This window comes from Haliotis cracherodii, unplaced genomic scaffold (genome assembly GCF_022045235.1).
Source record: "Haliotis cracherodii isolate W230 unplaced genomic scaffold, xgHalCrac1.p SCAF_11, whole genome shotgun sequence".
Lineage (NCBI taxonomy): Eukaryota > Metazoa > Mollusca > Gastropoda > Lepetellida > Haliotidae > Haliotis > Haliotis cracherodii.
In genome coordinates, this window is record NW_027266266.1 from 47,937,469 (window position 1) to 47,962,038 (window position 24,570).

The 24,570-nt window shown below is 40.9% G+C and overlaps 1 protein-coding gene across 4 annotated transcripts in view; it reads left to right on the forward strand.

Annotated features, from left to right (window-relative positions):
- The window catches only part of LOC139456571 (protein CASP-like), a 132,468-nt gene that overhangs the window by 11,032 nt on the left and 96,866 nt on the right, over positions 1-24,570 (forward strand). For all 4 annotated transcript variants that reach the window (XM_071238357.1, XM_071238359.1, XM_071238358.1 and 1 more), the window contains exons 2-3: positions 13,906-14,016; positions 24,197-24,323. In XM_071238357.1, the coding sequence (XP_071094458.1) occupies positions 13,906-14,016; positions 24,197-24,323 (238 nt within the window). The remainder of the gene's footprint in view (positions 1-13,905; positions 14,017-24,196; positions 24,324-24,570) is intronic.

The following is a 24,570-nucleotide window of genomic DNA, read 5'->3' on the forward strand; positions in this document are numbered from 1 at the left end:
AAATTACTAAGTTTAAATAGTTTGCCTATGTTTTCTTTAAGGGCAAATTTGGAGAAAAAATCATTTCCCTACCGATGAAAGGATTTAAAACCCTTGCTTGTTTGTTTTCTCATTACACATTGTTTGCGGTGTCAGTGTAGTGTTAAGAAGTTGAGACCATGACTCTACATCCTGACATGATAAGGCTCTTCCCACAAATTGTTTTCTCTCCGTCAAAAATCACAGAAACTCAACTATGTAGACATTTTCTCAATAAGCTGCTTGTTTAATCTCTGCTTCATGTTATGATAGATACAACAGAAAAAAGGAATGATCTGGGTGATTAAGTATTTAATCATTAAACGAGACCAGGGACTTATTTCATATAAGGAGTTTTCTGTACTGAGTGTATTCAAGTTAGCACAAACTCCACCATCGATCTTACTGATCACATATGGAGGTTTTTAATAGCTGTCTTTCAAGTGCAGCCTTCACTTGTCTTGATGAAACTTTTCAAATCGATTCGGTCCATCTCTACAGAAATATTTAGTACAAGATTGACCGCCCAACATTGATTTTGGGTGCACATCTTTTGCTGTTTATTAACGCCTACCAAGATCAGATTAGCTTATTGATCATTCCACTGAGATTGATAGGGAATAAAAGGTAGATGTAAAAGGAAGATTGTGTGTGTATATTTGCCAATACACAGACTCTAATGTAGCGGCCATTGTGCCTACCAAAGGCCCCGGATACTGATTGATGTAAATACTTGTCTATTGATCTGCGGACAATGCTTCTACATCACAGCATTTCCAATCACATTGTGTGCTGATGTCTTCATAAATGTTTTGTGGAATCTAGAAAGTTAATTTTCTCATTTTGGTGATCGATTGATAGGTTTAGTGAAAGGAAGCTTTGTTTAGCTTTAATGGCTGATCGGAAGTGGCAGTGAAGTACAAAATATGACCACGTTTTGCCTCAATCATATGTGCAAGGAAATACAGACAAAATGGCTTCCATAAAATCCATATTTTGTTTTTGTGACAATGGTTGTATTGATTATTTGGCTTTGAAATGTTTCATCCCGCCATTAATCAGAGCTGGTCTTGATGGAGATACAAATTGAGTTACAAGTATTGATCTCTGGACTATTGATCCATCTGCTCGGTGGGCGCCGTAATGGCACCATTACCAAGTCGAAATCCGATGGCATATGGCAGGATCCAGTGTATTGATTGATGGGAACCCCTGTTCATCGACCTGCACCCCACACGCCCTGCCCAAATGGCCACTTTTTTATCTATTGATTCATCAAAGAAGCCACATGGGCCACGGTAACATGGCAAGAAGTCGAAGTGAGATTACTGGCATGGTTATGGCTGAATACTCTGTTCTTTGAAAATCACAAAAAATCAATAGAAATTCATCAACAAAATTGTGCAGTGTCCAGTTCGTAGAGTCCACTCATTGATTTATTGACTAGGATGGTATTGGAGCCATCGCGGCTGCACCAGCTGACTAGCCTGGGCTGGCGCATTTCTGCGATGCTCCTGGGACAAGATAAATTGATGATCGCCACATAGAATCCATAAGCATTAATCTTGAGATAGCTTCTCCTGACCTCCATCATCAAATACGTTTTAAAAGTGGGAAGTGACTCTCGGCTCACCAGAGGTATATTTCTTTGTGTCCTCATCTCTCGTCACGTGAGTTCTGCACATACACTGTCTTTGTTTGCGCCATTGAGGATGTTCCCCTGTGAGAAATGTATCTCCACTTAGCAAGAAATGGACCTCAATTCATCTTTTATGAAATACTCTCTTCCAACACTGCACAACGTTTAGGTTTTGTAAGCAAGCAGTTCTGGTGGTGGATCACATCTAGCAGTAATGATTTAATGGCTTGGCATTGTACAGGCACGGAGGCTTCAGGCATCTTGTGTCATGTCCTGGAATAAAATATTCAACACTTGTAGAGTTATGGCTGGAACTTTCTCATTACAAAGTCTTCATGTAAATCATCGGGCTTGGGTCTTGGAGACAGCACACAGGTGTCACCTTTGACACGTGCATATTTCTGCAATCACTCACTAGAAGTAGGTAATGAGAATAAAATTTTAAAAACCTAATATGAGTGGTGGGATAGGTTGTATATCCTTTTTGAGTCCCAGGATATTACATACTTCTTCATTTTAACTGAAAAAGAAGTCAGCCTATGTGATAAACAAAATTAAGCAGAGTGTCAGTGCAGGAGAGTGCAGATGCCTTACCGTCTTCAAATAAGTAAGAATAAATAAGCGGTGTTCTGTTGACAGAGTTAAAACAACTAGTCCATCTAGATTGTTACTTGTCTTGGACAAAAGGATTTGTAGCTCTGTCTATCCTTGAATATTTATAGCCAGCAATGAGTAGGGTTTTCTGCCACTTTCAGCAATATTGAAGCAATATCATACTGGGGTACACACAGGACTGTTGTTGGCATTTTGTACCAATGAGGAAGTATCGATCCTAGATCTTTGTCAGAACAACATCTTAGCCCAGCTGATTGGTAGTGAGCGACAGTGTCTTATGGAACAGATACACTGATCTTGGAAGTGAGCGACAGTGTCTTATGGAACAGATGCACTGATCTTGGTAGCTCACAGTGACTTTTAGAATTATACATTAATCTTGATAGCTGACAGAGACTTATGGAACAGATGCATTGATCTTGATGGCTGACAGAGGCTTATGGAACAGATGCATTGATCTTGATGGCTGACAGAGGCTTATGGAACAGATGCATTGATCCTGATAGTTGACAGTGTCTTATGGAACAGATGCATTGATCCTGATAGCTGACAGTGTCTTATGGAACAGATGCATTGATCTTGATAGGTGACAGAGGCTTATGGAACAGATGCATTGATCCTGATAGCTGACAGTGTCTTATGGAACTGATGCATTGATGTTGATGGCTGACAGAGGCTTATGGAACAGATGCATTGATCCTGATAGCTGACAGTGTCTTATGGAACAGATGCATTGATCCTGATAGCTGACAGTGTCTTATGGAACAGATGCATTGATCTTGATAGGTGACAGAGGCTTATGGAACAGATGCATTGATCCTGATAGCTTACAGTGTCTTATGGAACTGATGCATTGATCTTGATAGGTGACAGTGTCTTATGAAACAGATGCATTGATCTTGATAGCTGACAGTGTCTTATGGAACAGATGCATTGATCTTGATAGGTGACAGAGGCTTATGGAACAGATGCATTGATCCTGATAGCTGACAGTGTCTTATGGAACTGATGCATTGATCTTGATAGCAGACAGTGTCTTATGGAACAGATGCATTGATCTTGATAGCTTACAGTGTCTTATGGAACAGATGCATTGATCTTGATAGCTGACAGAGGCTTATGGAACAAATATTGATTCTGATATCTCACTGTGCGATACTGTGTGTTACATATCTGATGCACAGATGTCAGTTGCTGACAGTGACTTTTAGAAATGATCGATACCCACCAAAAACTGATAGTGACTGAAAGAACAACTTTTATGAAATGACCTTGATAGCTTACAGAGATTGTTTTATAACTGGTACTGCCACAGCAGACAGGCACTGTTATGGAATTGATACACTAATCTTGAAATTTAATATTACTTCTGTAACTGATACACAGGTCTGTATTGATATTTGACTGTGATATTGACCAGATTGACAGCTGACAGTGATTTACGGAACCAAGAATTGGGAAAGAGTCTGGATGTGGAATGCATGGTCATGTTTATATTTAGTTATAAATGTTTATGTATCATATCCAATCATTCATTAAATCTATACATGTTTACATATGAACACATATATTCAGTACTCAGTAATACTCACGTGGCATCAGTTGAGGCGTATCAATTTCAAAATACAAACACTCTTTGCATTGTTTGTAAGTAAAAATTGTGATCAGCATCAGGGGTTCTTGTCATAAACCTAATTTCTAGAATGGAAGATTGAACTTGAATATTGAGGATGTTCTTCAATGTGCAACAGAAGAAAACTGAAAAGGCCATACTATCTCCTTTTTATTCCTTGGTACTTTGTAATGGATTGTTATGTCATTGGATGAAGTAACAGTGAACAGTAAAGTATTCATGTTACAGTGTTTAAGTAACAGTATTGTGTTACTGTTACAATTTTTAAGGGGGCGGTCGGGTAGCCTAGTGGTTAAAGCGTTCGCTCGTCACGCCGGAGACACAGGTTCAATTCCCGACATGGGTACAATGTGTGAAGCCCATTTCTGGTGTCCCCCGCCGTGATATTGCTGGAATATTGCTAAAAGCGGCGTAAAACCATACTTACTCACTCACTACAATTTTTAAGTGACACTAGTAGTAGTTTTTCGAATTATTTTAGCAACAGTTTTGATGCAGGTGCAGCAACAGTATTGAGGTCTGTTATTGACTGTGGCTGCAGTGACGAGTACAGAGGATCGAGCTGCATCAGTCCTGCATGATGTGCAGTACGTAGGGGAGCAAGTGACTGAGTGGCATTAGGTGAAAGTTGATCTTGTGATTGTATGAGTCAGCTGATCGCCATTTCCCCTAGCTTTATCTTTCCTACTTACAGAACTCTGATACTTTGATATGACGACTGATTCTCCAGCAGTTATTATATTTATGGGGTCACAGTTGTGTTATTACAGTCTGAAAAAAGCTGGGATTGATTCAGAGATGTCTAGGGGCATATGCAGTTGTAGCGAAGTGCATAAAAACTTTGTCACCATAAGAGGCAGGAGGCATCGAGTTTCAGCATAGAGCACATAAGCTAGTCTATGATCTTACAACTTGTAGAAACTGTATGTTGAAAACCAAGAAAAAATGTTTTGATAAACAGGAGAACAGCTGTAAATGATTGCTGCATGTAAACTTCATTGCCGGGGAATTTTCTCGGAGGCTACTTCCAATAGCTTTGTGGCGCCAAAGAATTGATCCCTGACATTTGCTGATTTTTGGATATATATCAATGGTGCTCCCTGGCTTGCAGGCTGCTGCCGCGATGGGGAATGTGGCCCCACAACCATCCGACACAGGCAGTGCGGCTTACAGATTGATAATATCCAGCTAGTTGAAATGATTATTTAATGAGCTCTGTGTTAGAGATATAGGCTCATCTAGAGTTGGTGCCAGCCAGATGAAGGGGGAGGGGCACTGATTATTGGGGACAGGGGAATGGAAGAAGTGATGAGGGCGGGGGATGGGCTAGGGAGAAGGGTGGGGGAGGGGGTTGCTGATAAATGTGGGCAGGGGAATGGTAGACATGTAGGTAGAGGATGGGATCAAGGGGAGAAGAGAGGGTTGGTGTTGATTATTTGGTAGAGAATGGTAGGAATTGATAGAATGGTTGAAATGATGGATGAAGGGACACTGGTAATCGGGTATAGGAGAATGATATTGGGGTCAGTGATTAGATAGAGGAATGGTAGAAATGATGGGGGCTGTGGATGAGGACTGAGGACAGGAAGGGGCAGAGTTGCTGATTACTGAGGACAGGAAGGGGCAGAGTTGCTGATTTCTGAGGACAGGAAGGGGCAGAGTTGCTGATTACTGAGGACAGGAAGGGGTAGAGTTGCTAATTACTGAGGACAGGAAGGGGTAGAGTTGCTGATTACTGAGGACAGGAAGGGGCAGAGTTGCTGATTACTGAGGACAGGAAGGGGTAGAGTTGCTGATTACTGAGGACAGGAAGGGGTAGAGTTGCTAATTACTGAGGACAGGAAGGGGTAGAGTTGCTGATTACTGAGGACAGGAAGGGGCAGAGTTGCTGATTACTGAGGACAGGAAGGGGCAGAGTTGCTGATTTCTGAGGACAGGAAGGGGCAGAGTTGCTGATTACTGAGGACAGGAAGGGGTAGAGTTGCTAATTACTGAGGACAGGAAGGGGTAGAGTTGCTGATTACTGAGGACAGGAAGGGGCAGAGTTGCTGATTACTGAGGACAGGAAGGGGTAGAGTTGCTGATTACTGAGGACAGGAAGGGGTAGAGTTGCTAATTACTGAGGACAGGAAGGGGTAGAGTTGCTGATTACTGAGGACAGGAAGGGGCAGAGTTGCTGATTACTGAGGACAGGAAGGGGTAGAGTTGCTGATTACTGAGGACAGAAAGGGGTAGAGTTGCTGATTACTGAGGACAGGAAGGGGCAGAGTTGCTGATTACTGAGGACAGGGGAAGGGTCACTGACTACTGAGGATTGGAAGGGGCAATCACTGATTGCTGAAGACAGGATGGGTAGAAATAGTGAGCACACTGAATGTCAGGTTGTCATGGTCAAGACTACAATGCCTGCCATTTAAAGGGTTTAATTTTTCATCAAATATGTTAATGTATCAGATGTTGCAGAGAAGTATGCCAGCTATCATGACCTATTCTTATGCTGATTGAATAAATGTTGGAGTCATCCAATAATCATTGTTGGCACTCCCAGCAGCAGGGCAATGTTTATGATACCAATTAACTCAATAGATATGAGAAGCACATATTAGCACAGTGGAGATGTATGATTATGTGTCAAATCTGAAAGTTATATATTTGTTACTAAATGATGTGGATGATCCCAATGGGCAGGGTCTGATACAGGTCAGGAAGTTCTGTTGATGTTGTGGATGATCCCGACAGGCAGGGTCTGATACAAGGGTCAGGAAGGTCTGTTGATGTTGTGGATGATCTCAACAGACAGGGTCTGATACAAGGGTCAGGAAGTCCTGTTGATGATGTGGATGATCCCGACAGGCAGGGTCTGATACAATTCAGGAAGTTCTGTTGATGTTGTGGATGATCCCGACAGGCAGTGTCTGATACAATTCAGGAAGTTCTGTTGATGATGTGGATGATTCTGACAGGCAGGGTCAGATACAAGAGTCAGGAAGTCCTGTTGATGATGTGGATGATTCCGACAGGCGGAGTCTGATACAAGAGTCAGGGAATTCTGTTGATGATGTGGATGATCCCGACAGGCAGGGTCTGATACAAGGGTCAGGAAGGTCTGTTGATGTGGATGATCTCAACAGACAGGGTCTGATACAAGGGTCAGGAAGTCCTGTTGATGATGTGGATGATCCCGACAGGCAGGGTCTGATACAATTCAGGAAGTTCTGTTGATGATGTGGATGATTCTGACAGGCAGGGTCAGATACAAGAGTCAGGAAGTCCTGTTGATGATGTGGATGATTCCGACAGGCGGAGTCTGATACAAGAGTCAGGGAATTCTGTTGATGATGTGGATGATCCCAACAGGCGGAGTCTGATACAAGAGTCAAGAAGTCCTGTTGATGTTGTGGATGATCCCAACAGGCAGAGTCTGATACAAGGGTCAGGAAGTCCTGTTGATGTTGTGGATGATCTCAACAGGTGGGGTCTGATACAAGGTTCAGGAAGTCCTGTTGATGATGTGGATGATTCCAACAGGCGGAGTCTGATACAATTCGGGAAGTCCTGTTGATGTTGTGGATGATCCCAACAGGCAGGGTCTGATACAAGAGTCAGGAAGTCCTGTTGATGTTGTGGATGATCTCAACAAGCAAGGTCTGATACAAGGTTCAGGAAGTCCTGTTGATTATGTGGATGATTCTGACAGGCAGGGTCTGATACAAGGGTCAGGAAGTTCTGTTGATGTTGTGGATGATCCCAACAGGCCGGGTCTGATACAAGAGTCAGGAAGTCCTGTTGATGTTGTGGATGATCTCAACAAGCAAGGTCTGATACAAGGGTCAGGATGTTCTGTTGATGTTGTGGATGATCCCGACAGACAAGGTCTGATACAAGAGACAGGAAGTCCTGTTGATGATGTAAATGATCTCAACAGGCAGGGTCTGATACAAGGGTCATGCAGTCCTGTTGATGATCTGACCTTCAGGTGGAACCTTTTGTGAGGGGCCTGATGCAGTCCTGTTAATGATAGTTGGGATCAAATCGAGACGTAGTATTAACTGTAATGATTTGTGTTGTTTGTGTATGTGTGTCCCAGTTGAGTGAGGTTTTCCTGTTTAGCATTATTGTTGAATGGCTCAACAATGTCGACAGCAGTGGGAAAATAAAGTTGTGTATTGAGAAACAAATTGAGAATAATTACTTTCAAACTTTGTTGAAACTTTATTGTCTATCAAGAGACCCAATGAAATGCGCTTTGTTTGCATTTACGTAAAGAAAGTACAAGACAATGACAAAACTTTGTGACGCATGAAAACTAGATATCTAATCAGAATGCCCACTCACGTTTCAGTTGAAAGTAGGTTCTTTTCCAATTCCTTATCTTCTTGGACAAGGTTTCCACCAAATATATCTACAGTCTTCCGTTTGTGTAATAGTACCAGTCTGATCTAATATCTTTTATTTAGTTTATTATGAGTCTGATCTAGCATTTCGTAATAAATATACAAATACTTATGCCAGTGGATGTAATCTTAAATGAAATGAAGGCTGTAATTTTTCAATAATGTTGCAGTCTTTGACTTTGTTACTTGTCTATAGCCTGAGTCAACTAAAAATCTGCTTGGTCTAGTAATCCCAGGTAATAATAGTCCACATTATAACACCAAATTCTACTGAATATGACGCTAAGAGCGTGTAGCTATAAAAGTTTTTGGCACAGGCTATGTTGTAAGAAATGAATGTAAGAAACATACATTACATCGGCCGAAATGATGTTTTTTTGTGTTCCTTGAACACACAGGATTTTGTACTATGCATTAGGGTTACACTTTTTGTGTACTTTTGGCACAGTACTGGGCATGATGTTCATCGATCTTCCACTGTCAAACATCAAGAGAAAGTTAAGATCTTAGTACGACTTGATACGGTAAAACATTGCCTGAGGATTTATTATGGGGAATTGTATTGAACTTAATTTGTTCTGCGATTATTTAGTGTGAGGTGAAGAAAGTCTTTTGTTCAGATTTTTAGAGTTGCTGACGCTGTTGTTAAATATGATAACGATAGTACTGTGATGATGATGATGATGATGATGATGGTGGTGATGGTGATGATGGTGATGATTGTGACGATTGTGATGAGGATGCTGATGCAAATGCTGATGGCAGCAGTTTTTTTCCTAGTGGCACCAGAGTATTTGGTACAGATGATTTTGTGATTGGGTAAAGTATGAGGCTTGTCAGGTTGAATTGCCTCCACCTCTGTAATTGTAACGCATATGTTAGTAAGAAAGAGAACATTATTAAAGTGAAACAACTCGAAGCCAGTTCGCCAGGGACATCAAAGACCGGGATCCCATTAGCCGAGATGGAAACTAAGTGACACACATGAATGTTAGTGTGCCTGTGATCGGCAGCAGTGCGGGGCTGGCTAATCAAGCCATGGTGATCTATCTGTACCCCAGCAGGGGGGGTGAAGGATGGGGGGGAGGCGATGGGGGGCTGGCTGTCATTATAATTGAGCATGAAGACGGAGAGGTAGGCATGGGATGGGGTGATCAGGTTTCAGGTCAGATCACTGCTCCCAGTTCGTTCCCCTATAGAGGAAACTACAGACATGGGCATGAAACAATCTATGTTTGAATGGTTTTAGCAGATATTGGTATCTGTGTTACTGATATCTCGGCATGTTGGCCACATTATTGAGGGGAGGGAAATCGGATCTGTAAAGTCACTGCTAAGCTGGGGTTTGGACTATCAGTATCAACAAAAGTAGTTATTGGTGGAGGAGGGGAGGCAGCATTGTTACCCTTGTATCACAACCTGTTTTGCTTGTGACAAAAAGCCTTTAGTTACTTGAACAGGACTTTCTTCAATACCAGCCCCCGGAGGAGGCTGATCATCAGTCCTTAGCAGGTTGAACACCGGTCCTAAGTTGCTTGATCATCAGATCAATCCATAATAGGTTTATCATCAGTCTGTAATAGGTTGATCATCAAACCATAATGTTGATCATCAATCCGTAATAGGTAGAACAAAAGTCAGTAATAAGTTGATCATCAGTCGATAATAGGTAGATCATCAGTCTATAATAGTTTGATCATCAGTTTATAACAGGTTGATCATCAGTCTATAACAGGTTGATCATCAGTCTATAACAGGTAGATCATCAGTCTATAACAGGTTGATCATCAGGCTATAATGGGTTGATCATCAGTCTATAATAGGTTGATCATCAGTCTATAACAGGTTGATCATCAGTCTATAACAGGTTGATCATCAGTCTATAACAGGTTGATCATCAGTCTATAATAGGTTGATCATCAGTCTATAATGGGTAGATCATCTGTCTATAATAGGTTGATCATCAGTCTATAACAGGTAGATCATCTGTCTATAATAGGTAGATCATCATTCTATAATAGGTAGATCATCTGTCTATAATTTATTGATCATCAGTCTATAACAGGTTGATCATCAGTCTATAATGGGTTGATCATCTGTCTATAATTGTTTGATCATCAGTCTATAACAGGTAGATCATCAGTCTATAATGGGTTGATCATCTGTCTATAATTGTTTGATCATCAGTCTATAATAGGTAGATCATCAGTCTATAATAGGTAGATCATCTGTCTATGATATGGAGATCATCAGTCCTGAGTGTATTTTTGAGATTTTTAGTGTGATTGTTGCATGCAACCCCAGCCTAGTGTCTACCGCTATACTTTCAAAGTTGACCACAGTCATCCAGGTGTAAGTCATTGTCTGAGGACAGCTTCCAACACATGCCTGGCATTCATGATGTAGGTATATGAGTAGAACAGTATTGTGCCCCATCCTCCCATGTGACTGCTTGTCTGGTGATTGTGATGTATCCCTGATCAGTCTCCAAACATAGCCAGGCTGATCGCCTACAGTCTTGCAGCCTCCACACAGGACCTCAGCACAGCCATCTCGGGGAGGCAGGGGGCTACAGCATGCCTGTGCTGTGACTTGAAGTTGAACGAGAGGCTGATCACAGGCACGACAGAGGGGCAACTGGTGATCACATGACCTGATCACATGACCCAATCAGTTCTGAAACCATATGAATTTGATCTACATCCTTGTGTGAGTGTGTGTGTGTGGAGAATTGGGGCAGATGGGAAGAGGCAGAGATTAGGACAGGCTCTTTAGGATGCTGGTGTGCTGGGATGGGGTGACCATGATTTCGTCATAAAGGGGGAGAGGGGAGGAGATTCTTGTTTTGTAAGTTTTGGGTGTAGATTTTTAATACAAACGCTGATGGAAAAGTAAAAGTTTCAAACTTTTAACCTACTGACAGGCTTGTGTCATTAAGAATATATTATGGTGGATGTTAGGATGGACAGAATTTTCAACTTACCCTGTAGAGTTAGAAAATATTGGAGTGGTGGTAATTCCTCAAGAATGGCATATAAACAAACAAAATCCTCCAGTGTCCTGAGTCAATTTTGTTGGCATGTAATCCTTGATATGTGAGTGACAGAGTCTATTGTCTCTGCACATGGTATTTGTGACAGTAGAGTTCTGACAGTGCACAATTTTCACTGTCTCACTGTGCTTTCTTTGACACTGTCTCACATCAGCTGAAGGTGTCTTGTTACCATGACGACTTACACATGGACACAAGTTAATGTTCTAATGATCTATTGTGATCAATTATTGATTGGTTACCCTGTACCGATGTAATGATTGATTGGGCTTGTTTATAATCAATTGTAGAGAGAAATGATGTTTATACGCATTGATTATTATCAAAAATCAATACTGAAATTCAATACTGGTCCATAACACTGGTCACAGCTTAAGTGATTGATACAGAAATCAATACTGAAATTCAATACTGGTCCATAACACTGGTCACAGCTTAAGTGATTGATACAGAAATCAAATAATAGATAAATAAATCACTTGATAATCAATTAAAAACAACTTTTAAATTATGGGGTAACTTTTGTGTTGTAACTTCAACAGACAGGATTATCAGATAGTTTGAAATGCAATGTGAAGTCAGTCAACATGTGAACCAGTGACCAATGTGAACGTGTAACATATCTGTTTTATACTCAAACTAAATTTATGCCAGATATCTTCGATATCGATCATTCTATTAAGTTAAGAAAAGTTGTTAGAAAGGTTTTCAGGGGAATAGTTTTTATGTACACTAAATACTAAGGATGGGTATTGGAGGTTTAAAGTGTATCACAATATTGTGCAATGCAGAAAGCCTTACTGCGATACATTTCACAATATATATTGTATAATTCTAAATTTTTAATTCAGAAGCAATCTGATACATTAAGGTATGAACTGAAGTTCGCAAATGGAACAAAACAAGATGCTGGTACAACATAATGTTTACTCATTCAATAAATACGCAGCCATCTTGGGCCCCCGGATGCTTTCTCCTGGGCAGCGAAGACATTTAGCAAGTATATGACATTAAGCTTATGATACAAATCCCAATTTGAAATCATTCGATATATCAAGCATGGAAAAATGATATTGTGATAAGTTGCGTGGAAAGAATGAACCTCAATTTACCGATATACCGGTAGTACCTCTAACCTTTGAATACTGCAAGTGCTGTAATTTGAATTGAATGTATCACATAAGCCATAAGGCTAATATATCTCTGGAATGATTCTTTGCCCTGAACCCAACTCAATGAAGACACTGATGATTTCACTCACTTTAATCTGATGCAGTTTTTGCAATTTTGGATAATATAACAGTAGCCATTAGAGCAATACTAGAGGAATGAACATAAAAAAAATCAGAAAAGTGTAATTTCTTTATTTCTCTGAATGCCAACTTATGTGTTTACCCATCCCAAAATGTAAGACATACATGTTTCACCTGACGAACATGTCAATATTTCCAGAAAAAGTTTTGAAGAATGAATGTCCTTTTTAATATTTCAGACACTCCTATCTACCATGTTTTTCACAAATAATCCTAAACCAAGACAGGAAAGCAGGTCCTAACATGCTTAAGGTGTAAGAACTATATGTATCCAACTTCCTGACAGAACCTAGTGATTTATGCTGACCTTGACAATTTTATTGATTTAACAAACAAAATTATTTGTAATGCAGAAACAGGTCAGAAGAACATGGTTACCTGCCCCTATTAAACACAGTTAGTTCGGGAGTTCTAGAGTCATAATATCAGCCGAATACCCATTTTTTCAACATCTCTAGAGGCCAGCGACCCAATACCCATAATTGAACTCTCATATCCAGAGTTCATGCGGCCATCATAGTACCTCTGCCACAGGCCAGCGCCATGTGACGATTGATTCATCACATCTTACTCTGTTCCATTCAAGATATTGCATATGTTTTTCATCAGTTTCATTTCATCTCAGTCTACTCAAGTCTAGATAAGCATATGTCATAGAATGGTTAACTTTCATTGAGAAAATTTCCTAAAAAGTGAAAAACTATTTTCTTTTGTGTAGTTATCCTTTGTTTACATTTGTTTTACGGCTTCACATGCTGACCTTGAAGCCCTATGGTCACTTTGACGTATTAATATATTTGTGTCATGCACCTCACTGATGCAGTTGTAGTAGCATATCTATATAATTATGCAAAACAATATGTGAAGTGCCACAAAAGGCTTGCATTAAGCCAATGTATTTTGTTTTTGGAATAAACACGATTGTTTACAAACAAGACAAACGTTCGGTCACGCGATAAGCAAATTAGCCTGTGGCAGTGGTCTACTACTAAGTCACCACTGCCCCTGTGTGTGACATTATTATTACTACAGACTTTGAGCCATTGTGGCCATCAAATCATCATTTTTGTATTAGCTAAGTCAAGTTGTTCTGGAATTCCCAGGGAGACACCGTCAGATGACCAGAAAGAAGTCTTTGTCCATAGTGAGGAGTTTTTGTTTGCATCGAGTAATGAGTATTTGAGTGAGATAGAAAACATACCTGGTATGGTTTGTTTTCATATTGTTATTTTTTGTTGCAGAAAGATCTTGACACGACTGCCACAGAACTCGCCAATCGCCAAGATGAAAGTGACATCTCCAGAAAACGTCTGGTGGAACAAAGTAGAGAATTTAAGAAAAACACACCTGAGGTAAGCTGACTTTTACATCCAGCCATTGCTTGCCATTGTTGATTAGAATTGGAAGATAGTGGGTCTGTTGCATACTCTTGTTTGCCATTGCTAATTAGAATTGAAAAGGAAGATAGACATGGTTACTGTTTTCTGTTGTTTGTCATTGTTGATTAGAACTGAAAGATTGACAAATATCATGAGTGAGTGACATGGATTTTATGCCGCTTTGAACAGTATTCCAGTTATATCATGGTGTGTCAGATTAATGTGGGAGGAAAGCCAGGAGTGATGCAGGTCTCAGATGTCTCCACTTGGAGAAACCAACACGTTCAGGTGTGGTGCTGACAAACCTAGAAACAACTGGGCAAACCGGGATCCAAACCAATATGCAAATCTGCACAGCGAAATGCAGGACCTTTGACAGCTGGGCCACCTGTGCCCATACATATGTATGAATGAGTGCTTTAAGAATATTATGTTGTTGGTTTGTTGTTTAACACACCGCACTTAGCAATATTCCAGCTATATGACGGCGGTCTGTATATAATTGAGTCTGGACAAAACAATCCAGTGATTAATATTGGGATCGATGACATGCATCAACCAAGTCAGCGAGCCTGACCACCCGATCCCGTTAGTCGCCTTTTACGACAAGCATAGTCGCCTTTTACGGCAAGCATGGGTTGCTGAAGACCTATTCTACCCCGGAATCTTCATGGGTCAAGAGTATTATGTAACTAGTACATAATATTTTGTAACTAGTAGTGGTGCGTGGTATTACAAGAATTACCAGTATACCTTGATTTAAAATATGAATTCCAATATGTTTGGAAGTTACCGGTATACTGAGTTTATCAAATTCATGCATATTTCATCTTGATGGTAAAGTTTACATAAATGACAAGTATTAAGTAATTTAAAAAATGGCAACTGATTCCTGTGATTAAAAAAGCGAATCTATTCGCAAAAAGCACCCTGTTTATAATGGGCCTATTACGCAAGCATTGTGACCGTAGCAACATGGCAGATGACTTGGAAATTGTCAAAAGTATACGAGGAAGTCTGATGTATGGGTCTATTTCAAGTCATTTGGGTTATTGTATTAGGGTCTTATCAAATTTCAGATGAAAGACCACATGCAATGTATTGAGTACATATCGCCATACATGAAGTATACACAAGTAAATGGGCGTGCTTCCGTGTTACATCCGTTGCAACAGCGTTACAACTTGGCACTAGTCCTTTAGTCCTTTCCAGACTGTCCAATAGTTAAGGTATCATAAGGACTGGTAGAAATTTGCACTTTTGAAGGGTTTTGCTGTGTGTTATCATTCATCTTCCCAAAGCAAGGGAGTTAACTGTCCATAAAAGTCCAGTTTCCACCCTTGCCGAATTAGGCCGGAATTTCTGGGTTTGATCGTAGCGCCCCCAGTGGCTATTGTGAGTTATGTCCCTTGTATGTCCCTCCTATTGACCAATCAGATTCCACCTCTCATATCACTTGCATTTGTTTCAAACAAAATGGTGACGCACAGTCAAGGCGGTCTGCACAGTAATCAAGATATATATTGTAATAAAACGGGCCTTACTTTGCGAGGGGATGAAACCACATTAGCACCTTGACTAAAAACATGAAAAGATTTGGAATATATTTGTTGACACTAATTTGAAGGTTCACATGCTTTGCAAATCCTGCATCAACTGAAATCTGCACAGCAGTTTACGAACCGGATGTCGATTTTGATTGAACTATGCCTTGTCTCGTTAGTCCATCCAAAATTTAACTCCATATTTGCAGCCTTGTTCAGTTAAATCTCTTGCTTCGGGAAGATGGTTATCATTTTAAAGACTAATGGATTAAAATATGTTAGTTTCTATTGATGAATGAGATGGTAAAACTTAAATGATATTTGGTATCTGGAAGCACAACCTGTGAGGACCTCGTTTAATCAGCATGCACCTGCACACTCTTGTACTCCCACACCTATAGAAGGGGGATTTCATAATCTTCCTTTCTAAATACTCATGTTGACTTTCACAAGTTTGAACAGATGGAGTCATACTTTCATTGTGTGAAAGAATTAATTTGATATTGTTTTGTTAATAGGAATGTTCCATAGGTACTTGTCCTGCAATATATTTCGGGGTGGGGGGGTTGGCAGTTTTCCAGGGGGAGGGGTTTGATTGACATAAATGCTAGCTCCACTGAACACCTGAAAGTTAAATATATGGGCATTTTATCAATTATTATTATTACTATTACTATTATTATTATTATCATTATTATTTAGGGACCCCCTAAATCGTTTACAATATGGTTATGACAAGCAACCCTCGACTTTTGTGCAAAAAAAGATATGGGAGCTGATCAAAGAACTTGGGTTGGTTTCGTAACATGTCGTCACATTATTGAATCTTATCACCAGAACACCGCAAGTGCCAAACCCTTCCAGCTGTGAGGTTTACAAACTTCTTATAAATTCATTATCAATAAGTCGCTTCCATGTACTGACATGTGTAATCTTGGTTCAAATTTTGCAGTTGTGTGTCTGTAGTATGCACATTTGTTGTGGGGGTGAGTTTTAGCAGCTGATGGCCCACTTAGAACCTCCACTCCCTCTCCTGAAGGCCAAGTTTTAGCTTATTGAAATTATCTCCAAGTATCCAAAATAGGTGAGATGGCCTGTGATAAGGGAGGTCGTGCTGGCTACTTTTTCAAATACAACATGAGTTCAAATATATATTTTGGTAATCAGGAGGTTGGGCTCCAGGTGAGATGGTCCCACACTGGCTTCTTTCTGCTCACCGATAATGATCTAGTGTTGTCTAATGGTCGATCTGTCAGTGCATTGAATATAGGGTCACTATAAGGCTTTTAAACACTGAGATACAAAAGGCTTCACATCCAACATGATGTTCTTGACACCCCTTGTCTTTGACCCCTTACATGGAGGTGTCTTGCAGCTCTCAGAGGTTGATAGCCTAGTTCTGCAGTAAATGTTTGTGAAAATTACCAAATTTCAGTTAAATTACCAGATTTCAGTTAAACATATGCCATTCTCTGGCTATCATAATTTTAACTTCACATTTTAGGTGACTTGGTTGGACATTAACGCCCTTTTAGAATACTCTGAGTGTTAGAATATATGAACCTTACGAAATTCCCAGTTTTGCCTGCAATTGGCACCTAGTTGAAAATCCTGAACAAATGTCTTGTCTACCTCCCACTTGTCTACCACCGCATGTCTACTACCATCTACCACCCCTTTGTCAACTGCCCCTGTATCTACCTCCCTGTGTCAACTGCCCACTTATCTACCTCCTCCATATCTACCTACCCCGTATCTACCGCCCCCTTTTCTACTGATCATTTCCACCTACATCTCATATTCTACCCCCCTGTCTACCACACCTTATCTCCACCTCTTTGTTTTCCACCTCCTGGTCTACCAGCCCCTTGCCAACCGCTGCCTATCTACCATACCCTAGCTCCACCTCTTTGTCTTCCACCTCCTCGTCTACCAGCCCCTTGCCAACCTCTCGCTTGTCTTCCACACCTTATCTCAACCTTATATCTACTGCTCCATATCTACCGAACTGTTCTACCATCAATCTTGTCTGCCATCACTTCGTCTATGTCCGCTTTTCTACCACCCCCTTGTCAACCACCTCTTTATGTATTTCTACCAGGGCAATATCTACCACCCTTTGTCTACCCCAACCTAATCTACCATCCCCTAACTATGAGACTCGGGTTGCAACATTGCTTAACCAGGACAGCACAGGTCATCTTGTAGCAATGGAGCCGATCGCTGCTCCTGCTGTCAACCACTTACTGCCCTGTCCCAGACAGGATTATTTTCCAACCGCAGTGATATAGCTGGAATATAGCTGTAAAACAACAAACACCACTTAGGTAGGAAATGTCCGTGGATGTGCTTGATGAGACGCCAGGTGACCGGGTCCAAGTGACCCGGTCCAGGTGATTGGGTCCTGATCTTGCTCTGTCTGACTTGGTGTGTGAGTGAGCAGATGTGCTGTGTGGTTGATCAGACAAACACTGCATATCTTTTCTTTATTCCTGTCAGTGATACAGCATATTTAAATTTCACTCGTTCAATAACACTGGCTTCGGATTATTTGGCTTTCTCAAATGATATTCTGGCCTGCTTAACATGATAGTGATACACTATCCTATATACTCTGATATTCTTTCGTACATATCCTGATTTTGATCTGGTGCAGTAAATAATGCAGGTTACACTCACGGAACTGACTGATAATGAGGCGGTGATGGTGACATATCTTGCCAAATGAACATATTGTACTAAATGGGTTCAAGGCATTTATTATGATAGAATGGAGGTGTGAGACCCTGAATGATCAAGGTTTACCCCAATATTCTATCCAGCATACCTTAATATTCTATCCAGCATACCCCAATATTCTATCCAGCATATCCTAATATTCTATCCAGCATATCCTAATACACCTAAATACACTGTCTCACACACCCTGATACACTGTGAAGTATCTCACACACCCTGATATCCTATCTGACATACCCTGATATGAATTCTAAATACCCTGATATTCTATCCGACATACCATTATATGAATTCTATATACCCTGACGTTCTAACTGACATACCCAGGTATTCTGTACTGTACACTGTGACATACTGTCCCAAATACCCTGACACACGATCACACATCACCTGCTACGGTATGTCCTACATACCCTCATATACTGTCTTACATACCCTTATATACTGTCTTACATACCCTTATATGCTACCTTACACACTCAACATACTATCTTACCTACCTTGTATACTATCCGACATAGCCTACACACCAGGGGTCCGGAAACGGTCATATGCGCCGGACATGTCCGATTGGGAATTTCAAATGTCAGATTTTAAATATTGCTTACCGGACATTTAAATTTTTCGGTCCATACATTATAAAAAACACACAACTCAACCTTCAGGGTCCAAATAATTGATGAGCGATGTCATATCTCTTCAATGACTTCAGGTGAATAAATAGGTATAACAAACTTGGTCAATAAAAGTATGAAATTTGATATTAAACAACACTAGGCATGATGATTTACCATTTAAAATGTATTTCCTGCTCTCCAAGACATTGTTTTATATGCAGAGATTAAGATTACCTTGTGTATATTCTCGTAAACTAAGCCGGAAATAGCAATCAGCTGTGCACATGTTTCCTCCCAATCTACCGGTGATTTAGTTAAGACATACCCAATGATACATCTTCAAAGAATTTTGATGCAATGGTCGGAAGAAATTGTATCTGAAATTATTATTTTATCAGGAATAATATATTCCAATATCGTGTTATTTTAGTTGCAGCTTGCTTCAACCATATATACTTAAAATTGTAAGAACCATAAGCGTAGCACTTTGGTACAGATGGTATGCAGGATATTTTTTGATGTATGTAACGATTTTGACCAGTCACCGTAGGGACTTCCCGTGCTACATGTATTTCGATTGCGAAAACATCATGTTGACATTTAATAGTCAAACTGCCTCAAATATGACTTTTAGCGAGTCATGGTATGGTATTATGATATGTGTACCCATTCTCTTGGAACTAAAGTTTGTTTCAAGGCGTCAATAGCAGTAATCTGACCGTGGTTGCTGTAAATAACAGTGAGTTGTGCGATATACTGATCACTTCGCATACAATTTCTCCGAAATTATTGTAAACATTTTTATAATTATTGAATGAAATATTGAATAATATTAATCAAATATATTGCAAACTCTAGTCCAGATAAACAGTGAACAATTTTTTTTATTATCAGATATTATAATGATAGGATTAAATTGCGTACTTCAGTTCAGATTTGTTGACTGGTATTTCCGGTGTTGCGTCATCGCGGTGATCAGCTGATAAGTTTTCTGAGATGGGAGAAAATATCTTGTCATTGGAAAACTTGAGTTAATTAAAAATGTTAGTAAATTTTGGTAGCCATGCTTTACCACACGCTATAACCGAAGCCCACAATAACAAGGGAACACTGTACGTAACAACTTTTAATGTGTGTGAAAAGTTATACGAAAATACACTGTTGGAGGAGGCGTGGCCTAAATGCAAATGTCCGATCGGGGTTTTAAATTTTCAGGACCCCTGCTACACACTATCAAACATACCCAATACACTCTCCGACACTTTGCAAACTCTCCGACTTACCCCATACACTATCTAACACACTTCACACATTCTCCGACTTACCCTTTACAAATCAAACTTACCCTATACATTGCCATACATACCCTTATACTTTCCAATCTACCAACTGTACTACCCGACCTACCCTACACACTTTCCAACCTACCCTATATACTATCTGATCTACCCTACACACTTTCCGATGTACCCTACACACTTTCCGATCTACCCTACACACTTTCCGATCTACCCTACATACTTTCCGACCTACCCTACACACTTTCCGATCTACCCTACACACTTTCCGATCTACCCTACACACTATCTGACCTACCCTACACACTATGCGACCTACCCTATATACTATCCAACCTACCCTATATTTATATCTGATCTACCCTACGCACGATCCGACCTACCCTTTATACTATCTGATCTGCTACACACTATCAAACATACCCAATACACTCTCCGACACTTTGCAAACTCTCCGACTTACCCCATACACTATCTAACACACTTCACACATTCTCCGACTTACCCTTTACAAATCAAACTTACCCTATACATTGCCATACATACCCTTATACTTTCCGATCTACCAACTGTACTACCCGACCTACCCTACACACTTTCCAACCTACCCTATATACTATCTGATCTACCCTACACACTTTCTGATGTACCCTACACACTTTCCGATCTACCCTACACACTTTCCGATCTACCCTACATACTTTCCGACCTACCCTACACACTTTCCGATCTACCCTACACACTTTCGACCTACCCTACACACTTTCCGATCTACCCTACACACTTTCCGATCTACCCTACACACTATCTGACCTACCCTACACACTATGCGACCTACCCTATATACTATCCAACCTACCCTATATTTATATCTGATCTACCCTACGCACGATCCGACCTACCCTTTATACTATCTGATCTGCCCTACACACTATCCAACCTACCCTTTATACTCTCTGATCTACCCTACGCACGATCCGACCTACCCTATATACTATCTGATCTACCCTACACACTATCCGACCTACCCTACACACTAACCGACCTACCCTACACACTATCCGATCTACCCTATATACTATCTGAACTACCCTGTAACACCTATGATGTCTCCGTCCAGAACCTAGTCCAGTGTCTGGCTTGATTAGAAAGGACAATTGCCCTCTGCCTGAATATCCCAGTCAAGTCAGTCACCGTCCACAGGAAATGAAGCTGGTGGGGAGTTTATAGAACTAATTAAAGTAGAGATAACGAACCAAAGGGGGGCAGAGACAGCCACAGGCTCATGGAGCTCGGTATATCACTGGGTAATTTGAGAGGGAAGCAGAGACTGAAAATCTATTGCTGCAGATGTCTTTTTTCCTGCTTATATAATGCATGGAATCAGGTTTTTTATTGGCCGTCTGAAGGGGAGGTGAAGTTTGGTTGGAGGGGCCAGCATCACTTTCATTAATCTTTGATGTTGCTACTCTATAAACATTCCTTGTTACAGACCGCTCTTGCTGGGATAAACTGTGCCATTGTTTTGCCTCGCTCAATGATGTTAACCAGTTGGGTGATCGCTTAAAAGAAGGACAGGGAGGGGAGCTGGGGATAAGTTTTGGGAAGGGTGATTAAGAGGCAGTGAGTACAGTGGGGGGGGGGGGGGGGGGGGGGTCAAGGGAGAGAGGACAGTAGAGGTGGAAGGAGGGGAAACAGTTGGGGTCAAGGTGGGGGGGGGGGCAGTGGGGGTCAAGGGAGGGAGGACAGTGGGGGTCAAGGGAGGGGGGGGCAGTGGGGGTCAAGGGAGGGAGGACAGTGGGGGTCAAGGGAGGGGGGGGGCAGTGGGGTCAAGGGAGGGAGGACAGTGGGGGTCAAGAGAGGTGTGGGGGGGCAGTTGGGGTCAAGGGGGAGAGGACAGTGTGGGCCAAGGGAGAGGAGGCCTTGATTATAGGACATGGAGAGAGAACAGTGGTTTCAAGAGGCGCGGACAATGGGGGTCAGGGGGAGAGCACTGTGGGGTGAAATGTTGTGGCGGAGGAATAGAAGAACAGTTGGGGACAGAGGGCAGTGGGTAAGGGGCTGTAGTGAGTGAACACTGTTGGGCAAAGATGGTAAAAATAAGCTGGTGGGAACAGTAGGGTAGTCCAGTGGAGTGGGTAACAAGAAAGGCATGGTGACATGTTTGTGGATGTGAGTGGATGTGTGTGGATTAAGTGACTGGGGTACATGCAGAAAGAGTTCATCATGAAGTGTACATACAGCAAAGATGTAGTCGTCTTTGAGGGTACATGCAGCGCTAGAAACTAACATGTTTAGTCCTTTAGTCCTTAAAATGATACCATATAGGAAAACCCTTAAAAATGGCAAATTTCTAATAGTCCTTATAGTACTTACAATATTGGACAGTTTGGCAAGGACTACAGGACAAGTGCCAATTTCTAACCCTGACATGCCTCGAGGATGCATTCTCATGCTTACATGCAGCATATATTTTATGGGTTATTTCAATTTACAGGTGCAATAAACAAGGATGAAGGGTTACAAATGGCAAATTGAAGTTGCAGAAGTACTGTTTTGTAGCTTCGCCTTAGTCTATCAGGACAGCTAATTGTACTTTAAGTATTTCAGACAGTTATGGGGAAGAGAATGGCAAATTGGTAAATAACTCACTGATGGCATTTAACAGGACCGCAGTAGGAGCGTTGATGTTTTGGAACTATTGAGGGTAGGATGAGGAGACAAATATTGATTGTAAAGACCACCCACTGGGAGATCGGACCAAAAACACTACCCTGTGTGACAGGCATCAGTTGTCACTTTCTGCTTGTCGTAAGAAGTCATATTTCGGTGTAAAAATGGTAATTGCATATAAATTGAATTATATACTGCTGGTTATATCTTCTGTGCCATACACTGGCATATTGATTTCCCCACATTATCAGGTTGTGTTTACCTCCTATATTTCCATCAACGCTTCCTCTGACAAATATAAATTAAATGTCTATTTGTCACGGTTGTCATGGAAAGAATGATAAAAATATGAATTTCATAGAATTCAATTTTCATGTCAGTATTTTTATCAAAGCACATGAGTGTTATTCAAATGATTATCTGAGCTTTTTTGATTAGCTGTTCTGTGAATGTAAACTGTTGTGGAATCAAGAAACTCCTGCACACTTCAATGATAAGATATCGCTAACCTGTAATTCATCCAAGGAAATTGTATATGTAGCTATTTAAGACTGAAGGATTTGAACTAAATATTGTCATTCATTAAACTTTGCATTACATCATAGTGAGACCTGTCCACAACATCATGGCCTAACTTATCATGGTCCTCAGCCAGAGACACTGGATCATGGACCCTCACTACCACGTACATTAAATCGTTGTCACTAAGTAATAACAGGAGTCATGGTCCTTCAGCTGATCATGGATTACAGGATCATGGCCTAACTTATCATGGTCTTCAGCCAGATACACTGGATCATGGACCCTCACTACCACATACATGCTACTAAAGGATCATGTGGTCAGGCTTTCTGACTTTGTCGATGCATGTCATCGTATCCTAATTGTGTAGATCGATGCTCATGATGTCAATCATGGATTGTCTGGTCCAGACCCAATTATTTACAGACTGCCTTCATATAGCTGGAGTATTGCTGAGTGCAGCATTTAACAATAAATCAAATCAAATCAAACCAAACCAAACCAAACCAAACCAAACATTTAACAATAAATCAAATCAAATGAAACCAAACCAAACCAAACCAAACCAGATACATTACATCAGGATCTAACGGGTGCATGATCTGGACATTTTTGGGTTATTGGAAAGTCCTTTTGTGCAGCGAGGGCTCCCCACTGGGATACAATGTTGGAAGTATCTTGGTTTGTGTGTCATGTCTGCTGTAGTGTTTCTTACATGTTGATGTTATGTTGATTTAACAATGGAACTCTTGTCTTGCAGGACATTCGCAAAATAGTAGCTCCAGTTTTAAGAAGTTTTCAAGGCGAGATCGACGCTCTTTCAAAACGCAGCAAGGCAGCAGAGGCAGCATTCCTCTCTATATACAAGAAATTAATAGATCTGCCAGGTACTGTTTGGTGTGTCTCTCGGTGTCCTCCATGTTGTGTCCCGTGTACTAGACCCTGTGTCACTGTAGATCAGTCCTCCATGTTGTGTCCCGTGTACTAGACCCTGTGTCACTGTAGATCAGTCCTCCATGTTGTGTCCCCTGTCCTGCTTGACCCTGTGTCACTGTAGATCAGTCCACCATGTTGTGTCCCCTGTCCTGCTTGACCCAGTGTCATTGTAGATCAGTCCTCCATGTTGTGTCCCGT